General features: G+C 48.1%; 3 protein-coding genes across 3 annotated transcripts; 2 read left to right on the forward strand and 1 right to left on the reverse strand.

Annotated features, from left to right (window-relative positions):
* The first annotated feature begins 1,041 nt into the window (after positions 1-1,041).
* Positions 1,042-10,214, forward strand: PRSS36 (serine protease 36). The gene is made up of 13 exons (XM_036748532.1): positions 1,042-1,048; positions 3,673-3,835; positions 4,287-4,570; positions 5,666-5,832; positions 6,522-6,759; positions 6,855-6,984; positions 7,178-7,413; positions 7,533-7,696; positions 7,851-8,085; positions 8,669-8,795; positions 9,162-9,412; positions 9,623-9,741; positions 10,011-10,214. The coding sequence occupies exons 1-13, from the start codon at positions 1,042-1,044 to the stop codon at positions 10,212-10,214; spliced, it is 2,325 nt and encodes a 774-aa protein (XP_036604427.1).
* A 1,988-nt stretch (positions 10,215-12,202) lies between these two features.
* On the forward strand, positions 12,203-15,024 carry PRSS8 (serine protease 8). The gene is made up of 6 exons (XM_036739934.1): positions 12,203-12,327; positions 12,578-12,595; positions 13,026-13,191; positions 13,368-13,639; positions 13,755-13,921; positions 14,260-15,024. The coding sequence occupies exons 1-6, from the start codon at positions 12,240-12,242 to the stop codon at positions 14,569-14,571; spliced, it is 1,023 nt and encodes a 340-aa protein (XP_036595829.1). The 5' UTR covers positions 12,203-12,239; the 3' UTR covers positions 14,572-15,024.
* A 1,366-nt stretch (positions 15,025-16,390) lies between these two features.
* KAT8 (lysine acetyltransferase 8) lies at positions 16,391-24,998 on the reverse strand. Its single transcript, XM_036741069.1, has 11 exons — positions 24,770-24,998; positions 21,580-21,654; positions 21,262-21,437; positions 20,024-20,077; positions 19,681-19,845; positions 18,789-18,878; positions 18,159-18,299; positions 17,974-18,067; positions 17,730-17,880; positions 17,360-17,514; positions 16,391-16,623 (listed from the first exon to the last, which is right to left on the reverse strand). The coding sequence occupies exons 1-11, from the start codon at positions 24,969-24,971 to the stop codon at positions 16,559-16,561; spliced, it is 1,368 nt and encodes a 455-aa protein (XP_036596964.1). The 5' UTR covers positions 24,972-24,998; the 3' UTR covers positions 16,391-16,558.
* Between the last annotated feature and the right edge of the window lie 172 nt (positions 24,999-25,170).

Consider the following 25,170-nt stretch of genomic DNA (forward strand, 5'->3'; position numbering starts at 1 on the left):
CACACACACACACACACACACACTTTGGAAAATTATAATAATTAACAGTGTTACAAGAACTTCTAAGGTCCTTGTTAGCCACTGCACAAACAAACCAGCACAGGTGGACATGTGTGTCTCACTTCTAGATCTAGATATTTGGAGAGAGGGAGATATGTATCTATCTATAGCTAGACCTATAGCTATATCTGTATCTGCCTACCTATATTTTTTGGTCTCTCCTTCAGAGCCAATCTGGGTAAGATGAGGTAAGGCACCTAGGCAAGATAACAAAAAGCATTTTGAAGTAAGAGCAGACAGGTCACATTTTTTTTAGGAAAAGATAAAGGATACTTAAACTGTTACAAAGATCTTTAGCATAACTATTCACACCAGGCCAAAGAAAACTGAGCCTTTTTTAAAAATCAATGAGTTAATTAGCATTTGTTATAATTATCAGTTAATTAATTAGCATTTGTTAAACTCCTCCACCAGGCTTTACTAAAGTGGATAAAGAGATGAGAACGAGATTCTGGAAAGTATTCGAAGTCCTCAGGGTGGTTTTGTGTTTTTTGTTTTTTGTAACTGCCAAGTGATTGGGGGAAGGGAGATACTGAAGGAGACAATCAGTACATTCTGTTTCATAGAAAAAGAAAGAAATATAACAACCGCAAACACAGCACAACAGCAAAGGTTTTCTTTCCCACCAGCTGTTGTTGAAAAAAATCTCTCCCCATTGGATTAGGCTTCCCCTTTTTCAGTACCATTCCTAACATCCATAGTCAGACAAATTCAGGTTAGATGGCTGTCTAGCAGTTGTTTTTAACACTATAGAAATGAGAATAGGTTAAAAGAATAAAGCTGCTAAATGCCAGCTGCTTTGGTTACCACCAAGAGGGGACAAAATAATTCTTCTCTCTTCCAATCAATCCTACTGGGATAGGAAGGAAAAAGTATGTGAGGGTTCTCCGTTTTAGGAATGAAGAAAGGCACTATGGATTAGGGTTTAGGCATCTCATTGCACCCCAAGTCAACTGGTTCCTTGTGCTCTCACTTGCGCCAATGGCTGGTCAGCACTCCCCACATTGCTCCCAATCTCTGAATCTCTGCTTGTCTTTGGCTCATAGCTGTCAGCATTTCGGTTCTAGTCCTAAGGTTTCTCATCTCCATGATCCTCTGCTTCCACCCACCCACACGGCCTGGCAAGCAAGAAGAGGTCCCAGCTGACATGGATGCTAGCCAATATGAAGTCTCCAAGTAACATTCCTGCTCCCTTCTCAGTATGTCCTTCTGGTTGGCCAGGCTTTTCTGTGAAAGTCCCTCTAAGGTCAAACCCCACAGAAACTTGGGGAACTACCAGCAGGAAAACACTTGTGGTCCACCAAGACTCTGTGGTAATGACTAGGGGAGGTTCAATCAGCATTGAGATAAGGGCTACACAGGTTTGCCTAGAGTGGGGTATGCCTGCAATGGGCAGGTTGGGACGATTAGCTGAGAGATGAGGGGACCTTGTTGGGGAGCTTGCTGTATGTCTTGACTCTGTTGGAGGTAATCCATTAGTAATGATCAATGGGACTGATTAGACATAGGTGACTTAGTGGGTAACCTCTGTGAGAGAAGAGAGACATCTTCTGTGGGCACTAAATAGGAGAGATGATGTAGGGAGGAAGTTTCCACACCCCACTCCCATATCACATTGTGTTTTCTGTTTCTGCACTCACCCTATCTCATAGGAACTCTTCTGCCCTGGTTTGATCTCTCTTGCTTCAATGTTTTTGTTGGAGAGGCTGACACTAAGAACAAAACTATGTCTTGCGTGGGGCAGCTGAAAATGCGAGTGGTTAGCCTTCTGACCCCCAGCAAGTCACAGGAGGCCCTCTACGGACCTCCATTTCCTTCCATGAAAAATGAAGTGGGGTTGAACTAGACAGTCTCCAAGGCCCCTTCCAGCTCAGGCATTCTAGGATTCCAAGCCAGTGCTTGATAAGGAAAGTGAGTTCAGGGGCATGAGCCTCAGAGGGGAGAATGAGACTCTGGCTGTCCATGTTGCCTGCTGAGGCTGGGTGAAAGCTAGGCTTTGGACCCCAGCCCAGCCCTCTCTCCTCCCAGCACCCTGCCTGGCTGCTCTGGGACACAGGATCTGTGATCACATTGTTCCCTAGGCTCCTCTCTCTGGGGCTGGCAGGTAGCATAGGTAACTAGAGCAGCGTGAGGAAAAAAAAAAGCCCAAACCATTAGGCCACCCAACCCCACCCAAAGCAGAGGTGAGTCACATCAGTGAAGAGCCCCTCTTCTCTCTCACCCCAAATCCCAGCGGTGCCAAGCAGGGAGTAATCTAACCCCTTCAAACTCGCAAAGAATTTAGGATTCTCATCTCCCAATCCCCAAGATTGCAGTGCCTCCCAAGACACACTTTCTTCTTGGAACTCTGTGTATGGTCCTGGCCCTCTACATCTCATCTCCTAGATTCTGTCCTGCCAGCTTCATTGTACCCACCCCCATCTTCAGAAGGCAGATGTCCTGACTTCTACCTCTAATAACCTGGTTAGCCTGGCCGCATTCTCTCCTCCCTGCCTCTTTGAGATGCATGGGGCCTTGGGGTGGGGCATCCGAACTCCCCACTCTCCTCCTCCAGCCCAGGACCTCTCCTATTCCCGGTGATGGGCTAAAGCCAGGGAGGGTGGGGCTGTTCCTCAGGCTGTTGGAACTGCCCCAGGCAGTGGCAATTCAGCCTCTAAAAGGGGGGAGGTCACCTACCTATCTCTCAGAGTTCTGGCATCCCCTGACAATGTTCTCAAGGCTGTTCGTTCTCCTGCTGTTGGGTAACTATACTGGTGTTGGTGGTTGGGGGGGGTGGGAATTGGTCACTAGGACTTGAAACAGTAGCCATGGGCAAATGACTTAAGGTCCCAGGAAGGAATAGATCTCTGGGGGTTAGGAAATTTACTAGGATTCAAGGAGGAAAATGGGATGCTTAATGGCCAGGAATGCCTTTGGAAAGGCAACACTATGAATTCGGGAACGGGAATAAGTTCTGGGAGGCGATTTAAACTTTAGCCTAAAGATGAAAACGAAATGGGGAAGGCAGAAAGTGGGGCTTTCCCATTAATAGTGGGAAAGAAATGAACTTTAGCAAATTTTGTCTTCCTTGTGTCTTTCCAGCCCTCCACTCGACCCCAGGAAAAACACAAGAACCAGGTAAGACGCAGGGGCTGGGTGTTACCAGGAAACTCAAAAAGTCTGAAAAAGGAGATGGAGGTCGGAGGGGATCTAGGGCGGAAGGCTGTTGTTGGTCTCAGGTGGAGGAAAAAACCTGTCAACTTCTGTTCATGGAAAGGCAGGATAACAGGGTGACTCACCTCCAGGAGTCTGCAATGTTTTTCTTTGATTCTTATCTCCCCAGCCTTTAGCCCTCTTAGGACAACTCCTAGAACCAACTAGATAATAGGAGACCCAATGGCCTAGTGACCAGGGTCCTGAAAATGCAGTGGAATGTGGTTCTTGAAAATGCGGTGGGGTGTGTGTGTGTGTGGTTCTTAGCAGATCACTGGATGGGGGGTTTATGGGAGTGAAGGGTTTATGGGAGTGAAATGGCTTCTTATCGGCCCACGGGACTAGTTAAGGGGCTGTACTACTGTGATGGGTGGGATGGAGGGAACAGGGAATGAGTAAACTTTTGAGTTCCTCTTCCAGAATGTGGTAGAAGCCGCTCCCGGCTCCGTCTTGTGGGTGGCTCCGATGCCACACTGGGAGACTGGCCGTGGCAGGCCAGTCTATTCCAGGACGGATTCCCCATCTGTGGGGGCTCCCTCATTACTGAATCCTGGGTCCTCTCTGCTGCTCACTGTGTGGTATCGTAAGTATGAAATCTGCCTCAGCCTTCCCTAGGCTCATGACTGACTTGATCTGAGCCTTGCTCCCACCTCTTCAAAGGGGTCTAGTTCTTACCAGCATGGAAACAGCTTAACTCCTATAGGCAACGTGAAGCCCCAGTGCCATACTTATCTATTTCTCTCAAGCTTCCTCAACTTCCACAACCTGGTCCCTGAGTTCATCCAGTTACAACTGGATCATATAGGTTTAAACTGGCCCCTTTAAAATGTTAAGTGGTTGGTACAGTATTTACAAACCCTGTTTTGATGTGACTCAATCCATTGCTTTCAACCTTTATATTCCCTATTGATCTTTTCTGTGGGCCTTAACATTACGGTTAAAGCTTTCTGGGTTCAGTGTGTATAAGAGACCTACTCTCGAAGTTCCAAGCACTCAAAAGTCCTGCCGTTCTTGCCCATCTTCCCTCTTTCTAGGAATGGGACTCTGAGTCCACCAGAGGAGTTTACAGTGTACCTGGGCTTGCAGACTGAATTGGCAATGTTTGAGAACCACACACAGTACTGGAATGTAACAGAAATTCTGATCCCAGATAATTACACTGAAGCATGGTTTGGGAGCGACATTGCCCTGTTGCATCTGTCTGAACCTGCCAACCTCACAGAGTTTGTGCAGACCATCTGCCTGCCCCAGGGCAATCACAGCTTCCCCCATGGAACCTCCTGCTGGGCCACAGGCTGGGGAAATATACGTGAAGGCGGTGAGTATCTGAAAAGGGTGGCAGATCGATCTGTCAGTCAGCCCCTCTCCAGGACTGCCTCTTTCCATTCCTTCTCATTCCCCTCTCCGCCCTGCCCCCAGCTCCTTCCCTCTCTGCTCAATTCTGTTCAAAACTTGGCCTCTATCTACTCCCAGCTTTCCATCTCTGTTATTGAATTAGAGCAAAAGATCTGGGTTTTGTGTCAGCTCCGAACACTTGCTGGCTGTGGGCAAGCTACTAAAAATCTCTTGTCCTCAGTTTCCTCACTGTTAAATGAAAACAGAAAGCCTTTCTCAGGGTTGGTTATCGGGAGGAAAAGTTGGTAAACCTCACTCTTCGAGAAACAAAATTAATGCCAATACTATTTATCTAAGAATTGACTTTACCTTATGCTCCCCCTCATTCCCTTCCCCCTTCCTAGTTCTCATCTCCTAGTTTACGGGGATTCTTATTGGAAATGGGTCAGCCAACAATCAAATGACAGCTGGGAATCTGATCTGGTTTTTTTTCTAAAGGGGTTATTAGGGGAAACTGGTATTGGGAAGATAAAGCAAGAAAAGCATGGATTAGGGTGGTATTGTTGGAAGTAGTGAATGAATATATATTTAAAAATTATCACAAGAAAACTTAACAGGTGTCCAACTTGAGTGACTGGAAGAATATAAGTACAGAGACAGGAAAGGCTGGTATTGATGTCCAGGAGATTGATTACTACAGCATTTTAAGGTTTGCCAAGTGCTTAAAGGGCATTCCAACAGGTAGCTAGTCATTGTCTACAAACTATTCTGAACTCTTGGGTCTTCCCAAGACCAGCAATCTACTAATATGGACAGGTTTCACTTTAAGGGAGCTTAGAGGGGAGAATGACCTACCTAAAAGGGAATAGGAGTAGATGAAATTGCTAAGGGAAAGAATATAAGCAGAAAAGAGTAGATGAAATTACCAAGGGAAAGCATATGGACAGAAGAGAGCAGTGTATGAGGACTTTTCTTTCCTCATCTCTTAATCCAGCCTCAGCCCCCAAATCCCCTCAGCTTCCATTCCTCATCCTGGGAATTCCTCTTCCCTCTTGTCTTCCTCTCCTCCCCGCCACAGTAATGCTGCCATACCCAGGGCAGCTCCAGGAGTTGGAAATGGAGATCATTGGACCATCAACCTGTCAGTGTCTCTTTAACTACCCCGGCCCCTTCAACTCCACAATTAAGCTACTACCAGGGATGTTATGTGCTGGCTTTAAGGAAGGCAGAAGGGATTCCTGCCAGGTAAGAGGGGATGTCTGCTTTGCTGGGCACAAATCAAGTGCCATATAGAAATCTAGCTATTGTATTGACACAAACTCAGAAGTTTGGCAAATGTCAGGCAGTATGGAATGTGAACTGAGTCTTAAACTACCACCCTTACAAAATCGGGTCTCAGTATAACTTCAAATAACCCTGGGAAGCGGTCACACATTCCCCATTCCCAGTGCTGGAACTGATGGAAACAGCACCTGATATTGTGCTTCTTTACTTATCAAGAGGAAGGAATCAGTGTTCTAATACCAGCCACCTGGAAGCTTGAGTTCACCTTTGCATCTGAACCTCAATTATTGGGTGGTAGTTGCACAAGGATTGTCCAGACTGCCCTCTTAAATTAGGACATTTGCCCCTTAGTACCTTTGCCCTCCAGTTCTCCAGCACAAATGTATCAAAGATAACTGACACAGCTCTGCCATCCCATCCTGTCCACCAATTGGTTCTGACATCACTGGGATATGTAGTTCATCCAAGCCCAGTGGTTTAAACTCATTAACTCAATCTTAGGTTTCAAACAGCTACTTTTGTTATGTTCTTCCTGGCTTAAGGTAAAAAACATAGTACAGAATTATGAAAGTTGAGACAAAACAAGTAAAATCCGTGCCCCTTCCTGAGATAAGCACCCCCTCCCCCAACCCTAAACTCTATTTCTACAGGGGGACTCAGGCGGTCCATTGGTTTGTGAGGAGGCAGGTCAATGGTTCTTGGCTGGAATCACCAGTTTTGGCCATGGCTGTGCAAGGAGGAACCGTCCAGGTATCTACACAGCTGTGGCAGCCTATGAAAGCTGGATCCAGGAACGAGTAACTGGTGCTTCCTTCCCTGAACAACCCAAGCCTGTTGCACCAGCTATGCCAGAAGAGCCCCCTAACAACTGCACCATTGCTTTGCCAGGTAAACAATGAATTTGAGATGAGGGTGGGGTGACCTGATTTCTGAGCAGAGAATGTCAATGCTTGGGTCTTAATTTTAACACCTTCTGACCTCAGAATGTGGGAGTGCCCCCCAACCTGGTCATTGGCCCTGGAAGGCTATTCTAGTTAACCCAACATCCAGTCCCTGCCATGGGGTGATGGTAGCAGAGAACTGGGTCCTCGCACCAGCCACCTGCTTCCTTGGGTGAGTAATGTTACTTGGAGAAGAATCCCATAAGAATCTGAAAGAATTTTTTATTGAGGGTACAGTATATGTAGAGGGGAGGGACTTAATGAATGGCATCAATTTGGGCAGTACAGTGGCATAAAACACTCTTGTGTCTGAATTGTGAGGCACGGGGTTGCCTTTATAATAGCTTTCTTTATCCCCTGGACAGCCTAGAACTAGACCAAAGGAAATGGCAAGTGATCCTCCCAAGTGCAGAAAGGGTACCAGTCGCCCACATCTTCTTAAATGACAACTACACATCGGATTATGACTATGACTTGGCCCTTGTGGAGCTTAAAGTGCCTGCAAACTTAACTGAAGACACAAGGCCTGTGTGCTTACCCCAGTCACAGCACTACTTTCTGCCTAAGGGCCGTTGTCATCTGGCCCAATGGGGCCCTGGAGGTGAGTCCTGGTCCAACGCAATTCCCTCTCCCTCTCCAAACAGTGGCTGTGGGAAGGGAGCATGGAAAATCCTCCCCATCAAGTCCGACCTTAGCTCTTCTCCTTTACTTTCTTCCTAGATGTACCCTCTGTTAATAATTCCCTGTTGGAGGCTGAAATGATGGCAGCTTGGTGGTGTTATTGCCTCCATGGCCAGGAGGGGGAGCAAGTGGCTCAGGCTCTGATGGACCCTAGAATCCTGTGTGCTGACTACCAGGAGGAGGAGGAGATGAGCAGCTGTTGGGTGAGCGTTCTGCATCTGATTTCATAGCTTAGGGGAGCAGAGGCTGTCCAAAGACTAGGGGACTAAACAGACATTTGTAGTCCCAGAGAATAGACCGTTGTCGCACCTTCTACTTTGAACTTCCATCTCCTAATAACCTCCACTTATTCCACAGTTCGGTAGCCGCTGGAGCCTCCTATGCCAGGAATCTGGGACCTGGTTTCTGGCAGGTGTTTCAGCACCCACAGAAAGCTGTGCTCGTCCACGCATCTTCTCCCCACTGCAACTTCACAGCCACTGGATTGGCAGTGTTGCCTTTACGGCCTACCTGGAGGATCAACTGGCCTGGAACTGGGACCCGGCAACTGTATTGACACCGGGGATCTGTCCCCTCAAAACCAAATATGGAGGTCAGGAGACTCAGGCTCAACCTTCAGACACGCCAGGACCATAGGAAGAGTTGAGGGTCCAGTCCTCTTGAGTGGTGGGAGGGGGACATGGTCAATACTTAATGGTATTAATGGTATAGTGAAGGAGTTCAATGGTTCCATGGGGTTCTTACAGGGGGGGCAATCGGTGGGTTCCACTGCGGTGAGGGTAGACTTTCTTTCCTAGTGAAAGACACTGAAGAATTTAGTGGTTCTATGTAGACGCAATAGTATTGGGATAGTGTGATTTTGGTTTGTTTTTTGGCGGGGGTGGGGGGTTGCTTGGGAAGGGTTTGTATGTATGATGGTGGGGGTTACAAAAGGTTCTTTGGCTCCAGAGTTGGGAGAAATATAGGGTTGCATAAAAGTAAGGGGGTTCAAGGTTTCTACAGGTGAGTGAAGTGAGGGACTCGTGGTTTTAGGGGGAGGAAAGGAATTTAGGAGCTGTATCTGGAAAAATGGTTCAGTGGTTCCATGGATAAAGGAGAATTCAATGGCTTTAGTGGCTTGAGGAAAAATCTTTGGAGTAAATGGCTAGTTAAATCCCTTTTTTTTTTTTGGTCAGCTTGTGGCCTTAGACTAGAGACGGAATGGCCCTGGATGGCAGAGGTGCATGGGACCAGGGGTGGAGTTTGCATAGGCAGCCTGGTGAGCCCTAGTTGGGTCCTAGCACCTTCTTATTGTGTGACCAGGTAGGTCTCAACCATGAGGGATTCTAAAGCAGGGATTTCAATGTTTTTTTTTTTTTTTTGGAGGGTGGAGTGGGAAGGATTTAGTTATGTTATGTAGTGGGGAGGAATACTTTGGTTCCTGGGGAAGATTCAGGCACTCACTGGGGAAAAGACTTCAGGATTCTTGCACTAGCAATGCAGTGAAGAGTTCAGTGATAATATACAGAGTGATTTTTGTGGGGAAGGGGAATTTAACTCTGGACAGAAATCTTAAGAGCAGTGATGTTTCTAGAAAAAGGCCCTTCTAGAAAGAGGAGGCCAGTAAAATGACCCTAGGGAACAACCAACATTTAACTCAAGTGGGAAACTCTGTACTCATCCCAACAGACAAGCCTCCACAGCAGCTGGTCTCCAGGTTTACCTGGGTACAGCAGGATCCCAGGGCTACCAGGTGTCACGGTCAGTCACCAGCATTCGCTTGCCCTACAGTATGAGATCCAGAGCACCCCTAGTCCTCCTGAAACTAGACACCAGGGTGGAGTCCTCTCCCTCTACCCTGCCTGTTTGCCTCCATTCTGGACCTCCCCCAACTGACACAGGCTGCTGGGTGCTGGGCTGGAAAGACTCCGCAAACCGAGGTGAGCAAAGTCAAAGGGATCCAAGGGAGTGTAATATTGGGGTCCTAGGGTCTTGGATTTTGTGGGTTGGCACATTTTGTCTGGGGAAGGAGGCTGGGTGTGAAACATATTGATTATGACAGATTGTTCCCTTGTTTCAAATTCCCCTTTGCAATGAGGGGTTTGAAGAGGTCCCCTGCCAATTCTGACCTATGCTTCTATCTCCTCAAGTTCCCTTGGCCGCTCCAGTCAGCATCTTATCCCCCAAAAGTTGCCGCTGCCTCTATAATGATACACTGCCCTATGGAACCATCTGTGTCCAGTATGCCAAGGAAATGGACAGATTTGAGGTATCAGTGGTCAAAACAAGGGAGGGAGTTCTTGGGAAGGTATAAAACAGAAAAGAGATCTGGGGGCTGAAGGAACAGGACTTGGAAGGTAGATATAACTAGACAGTACTCAGTAATGAATCAGAAACCTTAGGCTCAGAAGTCTGACTTCCTGTCATTTGGGTGACTTCACCTCAATTTACTCACCTGAAAATGGGGCTGTTTCCCCATATAATAACCTTCAAGGGCTCTTGTGAGAAATGGTCAAACCTTAAAATTGTTCCTTCCAGATCGACTCAGGGTTATCTCTCCTGTGCGAAGAAGAAAGAGGCTCCTGGGTCCTGGTTGGGATATCCCTAAAGGGAAGCCAGGAACTTTTTACCCCAGTGGGAACCCAGGAGGCCTGGATCTCCCAGACTGTGGAGGAGGCATCATTTTTGGCCGAGCCCCACTTCATTTCCACCTTGCAAGACACCAGTGACCTTTGCCCCTAAGTGCCTCAACAGTTAGAAGAGCTGCCCTTCTAAAGTTTTGACCTGTTTCTGAGATAAAGGGGAGAAGATGCAAATGTCTGTTTGTCTTCCCTTCCCATCTGCCTCTTGCTGGAATGTGCTCAAACCAGTTCTAGACTGGGAACCTCGAAAGCTCCCCCCCCACACACACACACCTCCTGTGACGGAATGATGATGATGATGATGGAACTGCTCAGCCCTTAGTGTCTAATAGGACTTGCATTCCAACCACAGCTAATTTGAGCCAAGAATTCTGGGGGTGGAATGAATACCTGGGTTAATAAACACAATACCAACATTACCAAGAGCTGCTTCATGCCTGATGCCTGTGGGAGTGGGGGAAGCACCAATATTTTAACTTCAGAACTGGGTTCAGGGGAGAGGGGTGAATTGGTAGGAGGGAACCTCAGTTTGCTTGCTGGTTGGGACAGGCCACTGGCTTTGGGAGAGGGTCTTGCTGTAGCATCTGACAGAACTAAGCTTGCAGGGTACATGGTTAGGAAACTCCAGAGCTAGGTGAGTTTAAATTAGCAAAGGTATGAGGTCACTTTTGGAGTGGGATAGAGGGCCAAAAGGCTGGTTATGGGGTCCAGTGGCCAAGAGCCAAGACTGTCTTGTTTCTGAGGCCTTGGGGATGTTTGGGTCCAAAGCTGGCCACACATAATACAAAAGAGGTGCCAGAGGTTTGAGTCAGTACCAGGGCTGGAAGAGAAATTTGTAGCTGATAACGTGGCAGCTGCCACTCATTCCTGCCTGCCTGAACAGGGTGTGCCCAAGGTCAGCTGGGTGTTTGTCACCAGCAGTAATGGAGCACCAGTCTCCTGTCCTCTCCCAGGTGTTCAATATCCCATCAAATCCTCAGATGACATCCTCTAACTAAATGTCCCTGTGTCTCAAACAAAACACCCCTGAAACCTCTAGGTAGGAACTTAAGTGAGTCCACAGAATCCTGGGAAAATACTTGGAACTTCCTGGTTCAGAATTACAATATGAAGAATATCCCATTGTCCGGAGTCACCATAAATTGCAGAATTACTAACGGTGAATGGACACTGCAACCAACATTTACTTCCATTACCTTCCCACCAGTCTCCTTCATGGGTCAAGCCCTCCCAGAAATTGCCCTCTAGTCTGGTCAATCCCCAGTCAGGTGGGACAGTAGCTATAGTTAAAAGCCCAAATCCTGGGTCCCCCTGGGCAAGGCCTTAAAAGTAGCTGGGCATTGTTCAGTAGGACTATGAACTTTTAGCTGAGGGGAAAGAATTTACCTGTCTCCATAGACCCTGAAACCCTTGTCAAACATGGATTTTTGCTGGGTTTTTTTTTTCCCAGACCTTGGTCTTGCTCACAGATCTCAAAGTACTCTACGATGAAATCTGTTCCTGACCATTGTACTTTTTATCCACATTTCTACTCCTTGACTTGATTTTTATATTTTTACTTTTGCACCAAAGGAGACCTCATTTAAGACCCGAAGTCACAGAGAAGCCCGGGTATAAAGTAGTTTTCAACTAGGTAGGACTCTAGGGAAGGATAGTCAAGTTTTCTTGAGCACCAATTGTGGAGAGGATTAACTAAAAAACACTTAACAGGCAGTGAGAGAGGGAAGGGTTAAGATTTAAGAATGTCCAGAACAAAAGGCCAGCAATTTAGGGGCACTAGCACTGACCCCAGTCCAACCTCCACCCCCATCATGTAGAGGAAAGGAGGCGGAGCTTTGTGGGGTAGGCGTTACTGCTCAGTAATGGGGAAGTCCCCATTGGGCTAACCTGGCCAGTGAACAAGGGGTTGGCAGGTAGGGGCGGGCCAGGGCGGGAACAGGTGACACCGGTTACCAGCTCAGCCATTCCAGACCCCTCCCTGAGAGCCTCCCCAGTGGCTCAGCCCCATTCCTTCCTTTCGGATCAGGTAGCCAACTGGAAGTTCTCTTACAAGAGACAGCCTTCCCTGCCCCCTAGGACGACCTGTCGGGTCTGGGGGAAGGCAGGTGCGTTCTAGACTGGGGCCATGAGCTGGAGGATGGGCCTGGGGTCCCAGTGGCCCCTAGCATTGGTGACAATGCTAAACTTATTGAATCTGCTACCGCTGGGAAGGGGTGAGTGAAGGCAGCAAGGCGGAGACCAAGGACAGTAGGTGGCCGGTTTTTCCCCTTCCCCAATACCCTTCTGTTTGCCTGTTCCCCTTCGCACCCACGTTCCCCCCCCCCATCGTGGCTGACCTAGCCCTTCTCCCAATCCCTCAATCTTCCAAATATTCTACCTTCGTCCCATCCAAATATCACAGACCCCAGCCCTGACCACTTCCCCTTTCCCGCCCTCCTCATTTTCTCCTTTCTTTGCTTTCAGGGGCTGATGGGAAAGAAGGTGAGAACCTGGGGGAAGGGAAGGGAGGAAAAGGGTGGGATGAGAATGGGAAGGGGAGGAGAAAAAGAAATGGGGGAAAGAAAGACTTTATGTTGGAAATGAAGCAGAAAGGGGGAGAAGAGGAAGTGGGAAATAGAAACGGGGACAGGAGAGATGGGGGAAGGGAGGAAGAGGGATTTGGAGGAACAATATAGGGAGGAGATATGAAGGAAAGAAGGGAAGGGGGTCAGAAAGGTGGGGAAAAAGGAGAATGGGGAGGGAAGAAAGGAAGTATAAAGAGGAAGGGGAGTTATCAAGGGTGATGGGGGAGGTCACACTGAGCAGAGTCAAAGAAAGAGGAAAAGATAAATGATTGTCTAGATGGTTAGGAGTTCAGCCCCCTCTGGCCACAGAAGTCCCTAAACAGCCCCCTCCCTTTTTCCTCTTCCAGAAGTTCCCTGTGGCATGGCCTCACAGGCACGGATCGTGGGAGGTACCAATGCCTCCCCAGGCCAGTGGCCATGGCAGGTCAGCATCACCTACAATAGCGTCCATGTATGCGGTGGCTCTCTTGTATCCAAACAGTGGGTGCTGACAGCTGCCCACTGCTTCCCAAGGTCAGACCAAGGGTTGGGAGGGATAAGTATGGGGAGGCATGGAGCTGGGAACTCTTGGGGAGGATTTTAGGGAGAGAAACAGGTACTGATGAGATTTAGAAATGGAGGGAAGCAGAGGAAAGGATGAGGGATGTTTTGATCCTAGCTCTCTTCCTCTTCACTACCCCTCTTCTCAGGGAGCACAGGCTGGATGACTATGAAGTGAAGCTGGGGGCCCATCAACTCAGCACCTATAACCCTGACGCAGAGGTTAAAACTGTAGCCAAGGTCTTCACTCATCCCAACTACGTGGAAGAGGGCTCTCAGGGCGACATTGCTCTCCTTCAGCTGAAATCTCCTGTGACCTTCTCGAGGTACATCCGTCCTGTTTGCCTACCAGCAGCCAATGCCTCCTTCCCCAATGGACTCCACTGCACTGTCACAGGCTGGGGTAATACACACAGCTCAGGTAAGGTTCCTGTGAGTGTATGGATTGCCAGAGCCAGTGATATTTATCGAAGCGGTGGAGAGGATGGGAGGATGGAGGATTTGATATGTGACCTTTATATCTCATTTTGCGGCAGTGAGTCTTCCCAACCCCAAGATCTTGCAGCAGCTGGAGGTGCCTTTGATCAGTCGAGAAACGTGCAACTGTCTTTATAACATAAAGCCTGACCCTGAGGAACCACACGTCATCCAGCCAGACATGGTGTGTGCTGGCTTTGTACAAGGTGGCAAAGATGCCTGCCAGGTAAGGGCCTGGTCTTGGAGAGGGAGATGCCGGGGTCAGGAGAAAGGAAGGGAATAGGACACCCGAGTCTTAAGAAGAAGCAGGGGCCGACATACTGGACTCCCCCTGGGCCCTGATGGGGTGAGATGCCTGAGTCTTTTAGGCGCTTGATGGCCCTAAAATGAGCTGAAACTCAGCTGTCTAGGCTTTTCAAATCTACTAGCTTGGGGAAGTCACTTCCTTCCTCCTCGCCTCATTTTCGTCATCTATAAAGTAATGGGATTGGACTGGATCTCCAAGGTCCTTCCTTGGAGTTAGAACTCCAAGGTCCTAACCTTTTGTGGTTCCTCTACCACCAGGGAGACTCTGGAGGGCCACTCTCTTGTCCTGTGGGAGGTCGCTGGTTCCTGGCTGGTGTTGTGAGCTGGGGAGATGCCTGTGGGGCTCCCAACAGGCCTGGAGTCTATACTCTGACCGCTAACTACGCTTCATGGATCCAACACAAGGTCTCAGAGATCCAGCCTCACTATGTGCCCCTGACCAAAGAGTCCCATTTGGATATGGACTTGTGCAAAAAGAAACTTGGCGAGCTCATCTCAGCCTCAGCCCTGCTGGCCCCAAGCCTGCTGCTGTCCCTTGGTGTGTCAGTCTTTTGTCACCTTGTGCTCTAGAACAGAGCACCATTTCTACAGACTTTGCCTGGTTTGGCTGGAGGGCTTAGTCCCTTATCTACTCACTGCCTCCTGGATAACTGACACTTTACACAACCTTAGAGGACTGAGAGATGCTCCCTTCTTACTGGGATTGTGAATTGTGGTCATCAATGGCCTTGAATGCTCATTACCTGAGTAACTTGGGGATCAATAACCTCAGACTCAGTTTCCTTGTCTGTAAAATGAGAAGATTGGATCATATGGCCTCCAAGGTCCCTTCCAGCTGTAATTCCCTGAGGGCTGAGGAGGGACCAAGGGGACTTCCTGACCTTTGAGCCAGCTTCTTCCACACCAGGACAGCAAGGGTTCTGTGTGTAGTTTGGGGCCTCCTTTGAGTTATTTGTGGCCTGAGCCTTTCTTCACTGTCAGGATTGTGTCTGTTTGTTGTCAAGAAGTCTCTTAGCAGAGACCTTAGTGAACAATCTGGGACTCTTCTGGCTGAGGGGCTGGGCCAAGTACCGTATTTCCCCATGTATAAGGTGCTCCCATGTATAAGATGCACCTTAATTTTGGGGCCTGAAATTTGAAAAAAAAAATGCATTACATAAAGTTATTGAACTCAAATTTTATTCATCTGCTCCTAGCTTTCAGGCATCTTTTGGGCAGGTCTGGTGTGTGTACGCATGCTGCATGCTTAGTCCATTCCGTTTCATGAACCTGAAGCACCACTTCTTTTTCATCAGCAATTCTTGCCTCATGCTGAACCGTCTTTGTGGACACAGGAATTCCAATTGCCCTTGGCTCTTCAATTCCCTCTCTTAATCAGGCCATTTTGCTGACTTGCCTCTCATGGCCTTCTTCTGCTGTGACATTTTCAGTAGGGTTTCTTCTTCCTGTAGCCAGTCTCAGATTGTTTTCTTAGTTGGAGGACCACCAGACATGTTCAGCAGCAAGATTTCCATTCACTTTTACAAACTGGATCACTTTTAACTTGAATTCAGCACTGTACGAAAATCTTTTCTGAGCCATTTCTGGGCAGAACGTGGCAAAACATAACCTGATATACTGGTAACAAATGCAAAACAATGAATGCAAAGACAACAAGTGCTAAAAGGCGGGAAATGCAAGTAAAAAAAGTCTACAACCACTGTATAAGACACACCCAGTTTTTAGACCCCAGATTTTTCGGAAAAGGGTGCATCTTATACATGGGGAAATATGGTACTTCTCTGGCTACCACTGGAAATTCTGCTGCTGTTCTTCTGGATGACTTGGCGTCTTCACCTCAACTCATGTCAGCCCCCAGAGATTTAGTGGAGACTGCGCACCTCCACGAAAGCCAACCTCCAAGTACTTGTTCTTGTGCTCTGCAGACAAGTACCCCCTCTGGCAGAGAGTACCTGCATGCCCATAACATGGCTCTTCATGAAGGATCATCCTCCTCCACTACTGGCTGACCCCACGGCCTCGGCCTCCCCCCCCACCCCAGTCCCTGAAGGCACTAACAACTGGTCCTTCCTACACAGGACCCTACACTGTAGCCACCTGTTGTTGGACTCCCTCCCTCCTCCTCTACTGCACCCTGGAGGACTGAGCCACCCCGGGAAAGGGCTGAGGGGTGAGGGTATGTGTATGTATATATATATGTGTGTGTATGTGTGTCTGTACACGAGTACATGCACGGCAGGGGAAGGCATCACATCAGTCTTACTGAGCATAATAAACCATTTGTATGAGCAACAGGTGGCCTGTGAAGTTTCAATTAGGCTGCTGACCCCGCAGCCCCAGGTACCATTCTTTCCCTCTCTCCCTCCCCAAACAGCCAATTTTGCAATTGTACAGTGACAAGCTAAAGTCTCTTTATTAAAAAAATATTTTAGGGTTGAAGGTGGGCAGACAAGTCTATACATATTTACAAAGTGGGGAAAAGAGGCACCCCTCACAGGTCTAAGGCTGCCAGTGGGTAGGGATGCAGGGGGTGCAGGGGCACTGGTTTGAGCACCACTCACTTCTTGGACAACTTTACTTGCTTGTGCTTGGGTGGTGCCCACTTCAGACAAACTGAGTCCACTGTAGGGGAAAAGGAGAAAAAAGTCAAAGATGGGGTTGGCTGGAACATGGGGTGATGGGCTGCCTCTGCCTGCTCCAGGGCAGAGACCAAGGGCGGGGAAAAGCAATGATATCCATCCTGACAGAGAAGTGACCGACTCAGTACAGACTCTGTGTGTGTGTGTGTGTGTGTGTGTGTTTATTTTTAACATGGCCAATGGGAGTGTGACTATGCCTATCTGTTACAAGGAATTTTTTTTCCCCAATGGGGTGGAGGGGTAGGAGGAAGAGAAAATATATTTCTGCTCAAAGAAAAGTAAAACTTTTGAAAGCTATCTGGATGTACAGCAGGAAGAATCCTGGATGGGGAGTCAAGAGACTGGGGTTCTAGTTTCAGGTGCCTGCCAGTTCTGACATTCTAAGTTTCCATGAGAGGGAGCCTACGTTTCCATGAGGCCCTGGGCCAAGTTTCAATGAGCCTAAGTAAGAACAAAAGGGCATATTGAGTGAGTGCTTGAGGGGGAGGGAGAACCAGCCTCCTCCAGAGAGCCCAGTACTGCTTGCCACTGGTAGACAGGAGCAGGTAGGACCGGTTTTGTCATCACGAGACAGAGGCCAGCTCAGCTGCAGGGGACATAGGGAGCCTTGTGTGGCCAACAGACGGGAGCCTAGAATCCCCCAGTAAACACGGGCATGTCCAGTTCCACATTCTTTTTCTGACCACCCCCACCCCGTGGTTTGGGTACCTCCCCGCTACCTGTTATGGGCGGCTTCTTGTACTGGGCACTCTTAAGGTGCTCTTCCACTAGCTTGGGGGTGACACAGATGACATGCTGTCCCTTCCAGTATTTGACCATGTTGAGTGACTGCAGAGTGCTGATGATGTCATTTTGGGTGATGCTGGTCATCTGGCTGTGGGAGTGAGGGTGGACAGAAGAGCTTAGGGGCTCCCTCTCCACCAGCCCCTGGCATTTTCCATATCCTTGAAAGGACAATGGGGAGGAAAGGACAAGGCCACGTTCCAGTCCATATGGGGACCTAGAGAGACGGCATGACCCTCACCCCCTTCTATGCCCCTCTGGTGGTGCAGGGGTGGTAGAAATGAACAAGAACGTGGCCATCCTCACCTGAGGTCTTTGATGGACAATGTACCCCGGAAGTCCCTCAAGATCTCCAGCAGGACCCAGGACCAGTAACTTCGATAGCTCAGTTTGCCCAGGTCTGACAGTGGCTTCTCTGGAGAACCCACTGTACTCTCCAACTTTGACAATTCATAACCTTAGAGATGGGTGGGGTTGAGGACCAGGCACTCTCACCCCAGGCATCCTTTCCTCCCTCCCTCCCTTTCCTATCACAGGAAACTCAACTCACTGAAAGCAATGAGGAACTTGCCATAACCTCGGCGCTGATACGGGGGGAGGGTCAGGATACAGGCCACGTTATTCCCATCTGGGGACTCCTTCTCCTTCAGGGGCAGGCGGGTAGAGAACTAGTCAGGAAACAGATAGTGGACCATCCCAACCTAACACCCATCCCTCCTATGCCCCAGCTGGCACCTTAGAGAAGTAGCCCACGATGTGGGCCCCCTGTCTGTCCACCTCGGTCAAGATGTAGAAGACAAATGGTTCCACATCAAAGTACAAGGTCTTGTGGTCCAGGAAGAGCTTGGCCAATAGACACAGATTCTGGCAATAAATCTTAAGGGCAGGAAGAAAAGAAAGGAATGGGATTAGTAGTTCCCCCAGGAAACCTCCCTTTTTTATAGAGTAACTACAATTTTCCTGGAATTACAATGAGAGTAGGAGATGCCCTCTGAACTCCCCCCAACCCCTACTCCAAACATAAGCCCTCAGCAAAAGGAAACCAGTCTCCTTAGGGGGTGGTCTCCTGGATGATGCTGATCAAAATAACTGCCACTCAGAGTTGGAGCCCCAACAGAACGTAAGTAACCTTCCTGAGGGTAGAAAATCTTCATTTTCTTGTCTTTGCATAATACCTTGAACAACGTAAATCTTAAATGTTTGTTAAATTGAATCTGCATAATTTTGAGGGAAAACCTCCCATGGGGCCTTCCCACCAAAACCCATTTCTTCAGTACCTTGAGATCTCAAGGACAACCCTGGGGAAAACTACCTCTCATTATGAGGGAAAACACTCCTATTCCATCCCAAGGCCCTGGGGCACACCTTATGGTCTTTGCCATCCACCTCATACACCGAGATATTGTTCTTTCGGTAGATTTCCTTGCCAGGTGGCTGTCTCCACTGGCACTGGCCCTGGCAGGGAAGAACAGATGACTTTGACTCTCACAATGGGATAAGCTCCAAGGGTAGCAAGGCAGTCCAGCATTCAAGACTCCCACAGCAGACTGAAAGTGCAAAAATCCTGAACAGGAGTCACAAGAACCAGGTAACTTAGTTTGGGCTGATTGTACGTGTGACTGCAAGTTGTCTCCTTCTCTGGGACTCGGGTTGTCTATCTATCAAATGAGGAACATAGTCTGGAACTGGGGTTTTTAAATTGAGGTCCATGGATAGGGGAGGGAAAGGAAGAGGGAGAACAAGATTTTATTTTTATTTTCACTAACTCAAATTTAGCATTTCCTATGATTATTTAAAAACATTATTCTGAGAAGGGGCCCATGAACTTCACCAGGAAAGACTGCCCAAAGAGTCCAAGACTCGCAAAAAGATGAAAAACCTTTGATGGGGGGGAGGGGAGACCTCTCTAGGCTGCATTCTAATTTGGATGTTCTGGGCTTCTTTTTCTATCAACTACTTCGGCTCTGACCTTCCCTAGCCTTGTTGCCACAACCACGCTTCATTTATCTGTCATGTTGGAGAGAGAACTTCTAACTGTCAAAAGACTTGGGGAAAAAAAACACTTGGGTTCTGGTCCCTGATATCACTAAGGGGACTGGAAAAAATTGAACCCTGAGGTGCCTTTCCAAACTTGACATCTTGTTATGTATTTTCTCTATCTTACCCACTTCCCCAGTGGCTCTCCTGTCTATCTCAACCCCAAAGGTACTACACGTGCCCCAAAACACTGGTTAAGCAGGCCTTAGTCAGGTCTCACCAAATGGAAACGGTAGCTCTTCTCAAACTTCATGTACTTCAGGCAGTATTCACAGAGCCAAAGTTTGGGCTGTTTCCCATAATCTTCCGGGAACGGGGAGAAGTACCAGGCATCAATCTCATAGTTCCCAATGTGAATCTTGTCTACATACTTAACCTTGGTAATCTGTGGGCAGAGACAGTAAAAGACTAAAGAGAGACAAGTGAGTGGAGGCTTTCCATGATAACCGTAGGAGAGGGGACGAATTCAAATGATAGGGGAGTGAGAAGAGACCAGACTGACTGGAAGGGGATCCAAGAGTAGGGGTAGTGAGAGACGTGGTCTCCTCCCTCTGCCTGCTTACCGCCTCATGTTCCTTTTCTAGCGCTGCTGTTGTGGGATCCATTTCTGCATAGGTCTAGTAGGGAGAGGAAGAGGAGAGAGGGAATAAAAAACACTTTCATCTTATCATACTCCCATCAAATCACGGCTTCCCTTTAAAACTCACCACAATTTGGACACAATTTGCAAATTATTTTCTACTACTGCAGATCTCCATTATCCAACATGGGCCATTCCTATCCCTCTCTGTACCCCTGCCCAAAGTGTACCTTTCTCCCTCTTTGTCCTCCCACCCTAATCCTGATTAAGCTTTCAGATTAAGACCCTCTCCTACTTTCCCTTTTCTGACATCCTCTTGCAGAACCAGTCTGGCATCTGTTTAATGACGCATTCTCTCTCATCAATGTTATCTGTGCCTGATTATCATCGACCATTTGTCATTTACCACACAGCACTGTTAATTTTACTTTTCTTGTGTGTCTTGTCTTATTCTCCAACTAAACTGAGATCTTCCAAGGTAGACAATTGAGACCGAGTCTCATGCACTGAGAATTAAGGATTGGAGCTGAACAGAAAGGGATAAAACTGGGCTTTGCTCTCCAGCAGACTCTGGGCATGTGAGTCCCTAGAAAGGATGCCTCATGGGGAACATCAGTACAAGATGTCCTTCACCCACTATGCTCCTTCTGAACTAGACTACTCAGGATTCCATGACTTCATCCTACCCTCTATGAAATTGGCAGATGCTATTTCCTTCACTCCAAAATAATCTACTACTTCCTCTTCCCACTCCTTTATCTCTTGTCTGTTGAAATCTGTCTCTTCCTCCAAAGGCAAACACAGATCAAGTGCTGCCTCAATGAAATTTCCTGATCCCTTCTAGCTGGAAGTGGTCCTATCTGCCTTAAATCTCTCTTGTCTCTGACTTTTCTCATTCACTTAATCAATTGCTGTAAACTGTGTAGAGATCTCATGATCTACACTGTAAACGCCCAGCGGGAACACTCCTTTTTCATCTCCGTGTCTTAAGCACAAAGTACAGGGCCAAGTGCTAATAAACAGATGTTGAAGTTATCTATTTAACTAAACTTGAGAGCAAAAAGGGGCTTGAGAAGGCTAACTTGGTCACCTCCTTCACGTTACAGAGGAAGCAGATGCAGAAAGTTTAAGTGGCCACCCAGTTAACCAATCAGTGGCAAAGCCTAGCAAAGAGCTCCTACATCCTGGCACCCCCTCAGGCCTCCAAACGTGGCTGCAGACCTTCTGCACATGGTTGATCTCATCATGTTTGCGTTTCTGGTTTCGGGTGATCTTGCGCTCAGGCTGCTCTGCCAGCTCACTTAAGTACTTCTCAGAGTTCTTCTGAACAGCTTCTTTCACTGTTTTGGTCAAGGCCAGCCGATTCTTGTCCACCCATTCATCCAGTCGACGGTTAACTGAGAGAGGTGAGAAGTTCAGAGGAGAAAACTCAAGTGTTCCACCCACCTCCCCATTCCAGGTCCTGTTCTCTGAGGTGCCCAGCTGGTTCTTCCTGTTGAGGAAAAAACTGTCTTGTCTCCAGAAAATCAAGGTACTCACAGCCCACGTAATGTACGTAGAACTCCTCTCGTCCTTCTTGGTCATTCACACGGGACTGAATCACCTCTGCTGAGTCTATAGAACAAGAAACCTTGAAGTTACCAGGAGGATGAGGCAGGGATGGGGAGGGTGAGGGCCCTTGGAGATTAAGGACCTTCTCATCCAGTGAAGACAGTTTCTAACCTATCTGGCCCACTTGTGATAATCACCAAACCACTTCTCCCATCTTCCCCTGAGGAACACCCTTCTACTTGTTACAGCTCAGTTGGGAAGCTGCTCCAAATTCTGCCCTCTTAGGCTAAACAGAACAAGTTTAATCCTCCTTCCACATAATTGCCCTTCAAATACCGGAAGAGAGCCATTATTCTCCTAAGTCTTATCTCCTCCAAGCTGAATACCACAAGCTCCTTCAACCCATCTTCTTACGGCCCAGCCTCCAAGTCCTCTCGCTTTCTTGATCATCTTACTCTGAACAAACTCCACTTTGTCAATGTCCTTTATAAAAAACAAGGGCTCTAAAACTGAACATTGTACTATAAATGTGGTCTAGGGCAAGGTATAGCAGTTATCGATTCCTTCACTTTCTGTTAAATACCAAAAAATGCGCAAAGCATTATATTAGTAAGGGGAATCAATACTTGTATACCAAAAAAGGTATAATGTGAGGTAAAGCATTGAAAACCAGCACAGGAGAGATCCAGACAAACCGCTTTAGAAAAATGTAACAGAGAGAATATTTTTAGTTGAAGGTGTGAAAGACAGGAAATAAGGTTAAAGAAGGCTTCATGAAGGCAATGGCACTTGAATAGAGCTTTGAGGTTAATGTGCCGATGTAGCGATGTGAAGAGCAAAAGAACGTACTCTAGACAGTGAAAACGAACGAGCACAACACACAATGAGAACCCAGAAAGGTTACATGTATTAAGGGATGTTTGGTTAACACAAGACTTGCCCAAAGTCAGACATGTCATACGTAGCAAGTCCCAAAACCAAACCTAGGTCTTGCGAATCCCAATCTCACCGGAAAGGAGCTACATTGTCACAAGTGTCTGGGAAAAAGCTCAGTTGTTTCAGTCTGGATGGAACATAGAAGTGTGTGAAAGGAAACATAGTAAAATAAGGTTGAAAATGTAGATGGCAATCAGATTAGAGAATGCTTTGCATGGCAGGATAAAGAGTTGTATTCAGAGAGGGACCACAGGCCACCACTACAAAGGAGAATGACATATACCTCATATACCTGTGGATTAGTAAGCTTATTTTGGCAGTTGTGTGAAGGATAAAAGCAGACGCAGTATGGCATAACAGAGAGCTGGCTGGCCTTGGGGCTTTGCGCAAGTCACTTAATCTCAGAACTAGAGGGCTATTTTCTTCTTTTTTCTGGCAGGGCAATTAGGGTTAAGTGACTTGCCCAAGGTCACACAGCTAGTGTGTCAAGCGTCTGAGGCTATTTGAACTCAGGTTCTCCTGGCTCCAGGGCCGGTGCTCTACTCACTGCGCCACCTAGCTGCCCCTCCAGGGATATTTTCAAGAATAAAAACGAAAGTAAGTGGAAACTCTTAGGGTAGCACAGATTAAATGCCAGGTCTAGGAGAACCTTTCTTTCTCCTCAACACTCCCCCCGCCAAAAAATGTGAAAGAGAAAGGGAAAGACTGCAGACAAATAAGATCCATTAGGAGACAACTGCTGGACCTGAAGTCAGGAAGATCTGAGCTCAACTCTGGCCTTAGACACTGTATGACCCTAGGCAAGTCACTTAACCCCTGCCTCAGCTTCTTCATATGTAAGATGGGGATTTATCTCCCAGCGCTATTGGGAGGACCAAATGAAATCACGTTTGCAAACCTTAGAGCATTATGTACATGGCAGCTTATCATCCGGATAGGTGGTCTTCCTGCCTAAAGGGGTTCCCATCCCAGTTCATCCTTGGCTTGGCTGCCAAGGTGATCTTCCTCAAGTACAGGTCTATTACACACACACACACACACACACACACACACACACACACACACACACGAGAACTCCAGTGGCTCCTTACGACCTCCAGGATCAAATATAAAATCTCGTTTGGCTCTTAAAGCACTTCACAATGTGGCCCCTAACTTCCCTAACTTTGCAGTTGTCTCACACTTATTGTTCTCCACATACTCTACAATACAGCAATATCAGGCTTCTTGCTGCTCTTCCACAGGACACCCTATCCTTGACTACATGCCTTTTCACTGATAGTCCCCTATGGCTAGAATGCTCTCCCCCTCTTTCCTTCTGCCTCCTGGCTTTGTTTAAGACTCAACTCATACACCACTTTCGGCAAGAGGCCTTTTTCAGAAACCCTCGTCCCTACCACTGCCTTCCTGCTGAGACTGCCTCCCTCTTACATTGTACATCTCTTGTACACAGGCATGTATGTGTACAGTAGTTCGCATGCTGTCTCCTCCATTATTACGTGAATTCCATGAGAACAGGGACATCTCCTGCATTAAGCACAGTGCCTGGTACAAATGAAGCACTTAATAAATGCTTCTTTACAAGTAGGAGGCTATTACAATAGTCTGTGGTGGATGTGACAGACTTGAATTAGGTGTTTGCAAATAGATGGAAAGAAGAGATGATGATGCCAACTGACTGAAGGAGAAAGACGCCAAAGATGACTCTGAGGTTTAAATCTTGGAAAAGCGGTAGTACCTCTTCAAATACGGTTTAAGATTGTTTTAATTCTTTCAAGGATGAGGAAACTGGAAGCCCAATGAAATGAATTGATTCACCCCAAGGCCATACAGACAGTAAATGGTGGGCTTGCATTGGAACCCAGGTCTTCTGACTTCAAATTCATCACTTTTTCCACCGTACAGCAATGCCTCCAACATTCATTCATTCATTCATTCATTTATTTCTCGATAAAGTCTGCTTGGCCTTCTTAAGGGCTGCTGGACACGGAGTCAGGAACGAACAGCGTTCAAATGCTGCCAGAAACACCAGCTATTTGACCCTGACATCAAACCCCAGCCCTAAGGCTCCTCCCCCCACCCCCGACCGCGGTGCTTTCATCTCTCTGGATGCCCCAGACAGGGGCTCCCGTGCATCAGGTTTCCTTCCCAAATCCAGGACCTCCAGGAGAAGGGCAGCCCTGCCCCCACTTCCGTCCCCGCCCCCACCCCCCCAGCGCTACTCCACAGCCCCCGCCCTTACGCCAGGTACTATCCGGACGTCGGCAGAGGTACGTTTCTCCGATCTCCACCGTGACCTCGGGCTCACCGCGGGCCGGGGCCGGAGGGGAGGCGCGGCCTGGGGGCGGGGAGGTCCCTTCGGCCACTGTTCTCTCCCCGCCCCCGGCCTCGCCCTCCCCCGGGGCTCCGACCGCGGCCGCAGTCGCGGAGCTTGCGGTCGCCATCGAACCGGTCGGAAGTGACGCAAGAATCAGGCGCCTCGACTCCTCTCCAAACTTCCGGGTCCCATACGGCAGAACGAGGCCCTCTAGAAGCGTGGAGGAGGCGGAGTCGCCTGACGTAGCGCGCCGCAATTGAGTCCCTGAGAGCACGCCCCGCCCACGCAAGGGCGCAGCCCCTCACCGATTGGTAGCCGCGTTTCTC

Source organism: Trichosurus vulpecula, chromosome 1 (assembly GCF_011100635.1).
Source record: "Trichosurus vulpecula isolate mTriVul1 chromosome 1, mTriVul1.pri, whole genome shotgun sequence".
Taxonomy (NCBI): domain Eukaryota; kingdom Metazoa; phylum Chordata; class Mammalia; order Diprotodontia; family Phalangeridae; genus Trichosurus; species Trichosurus vulpecula.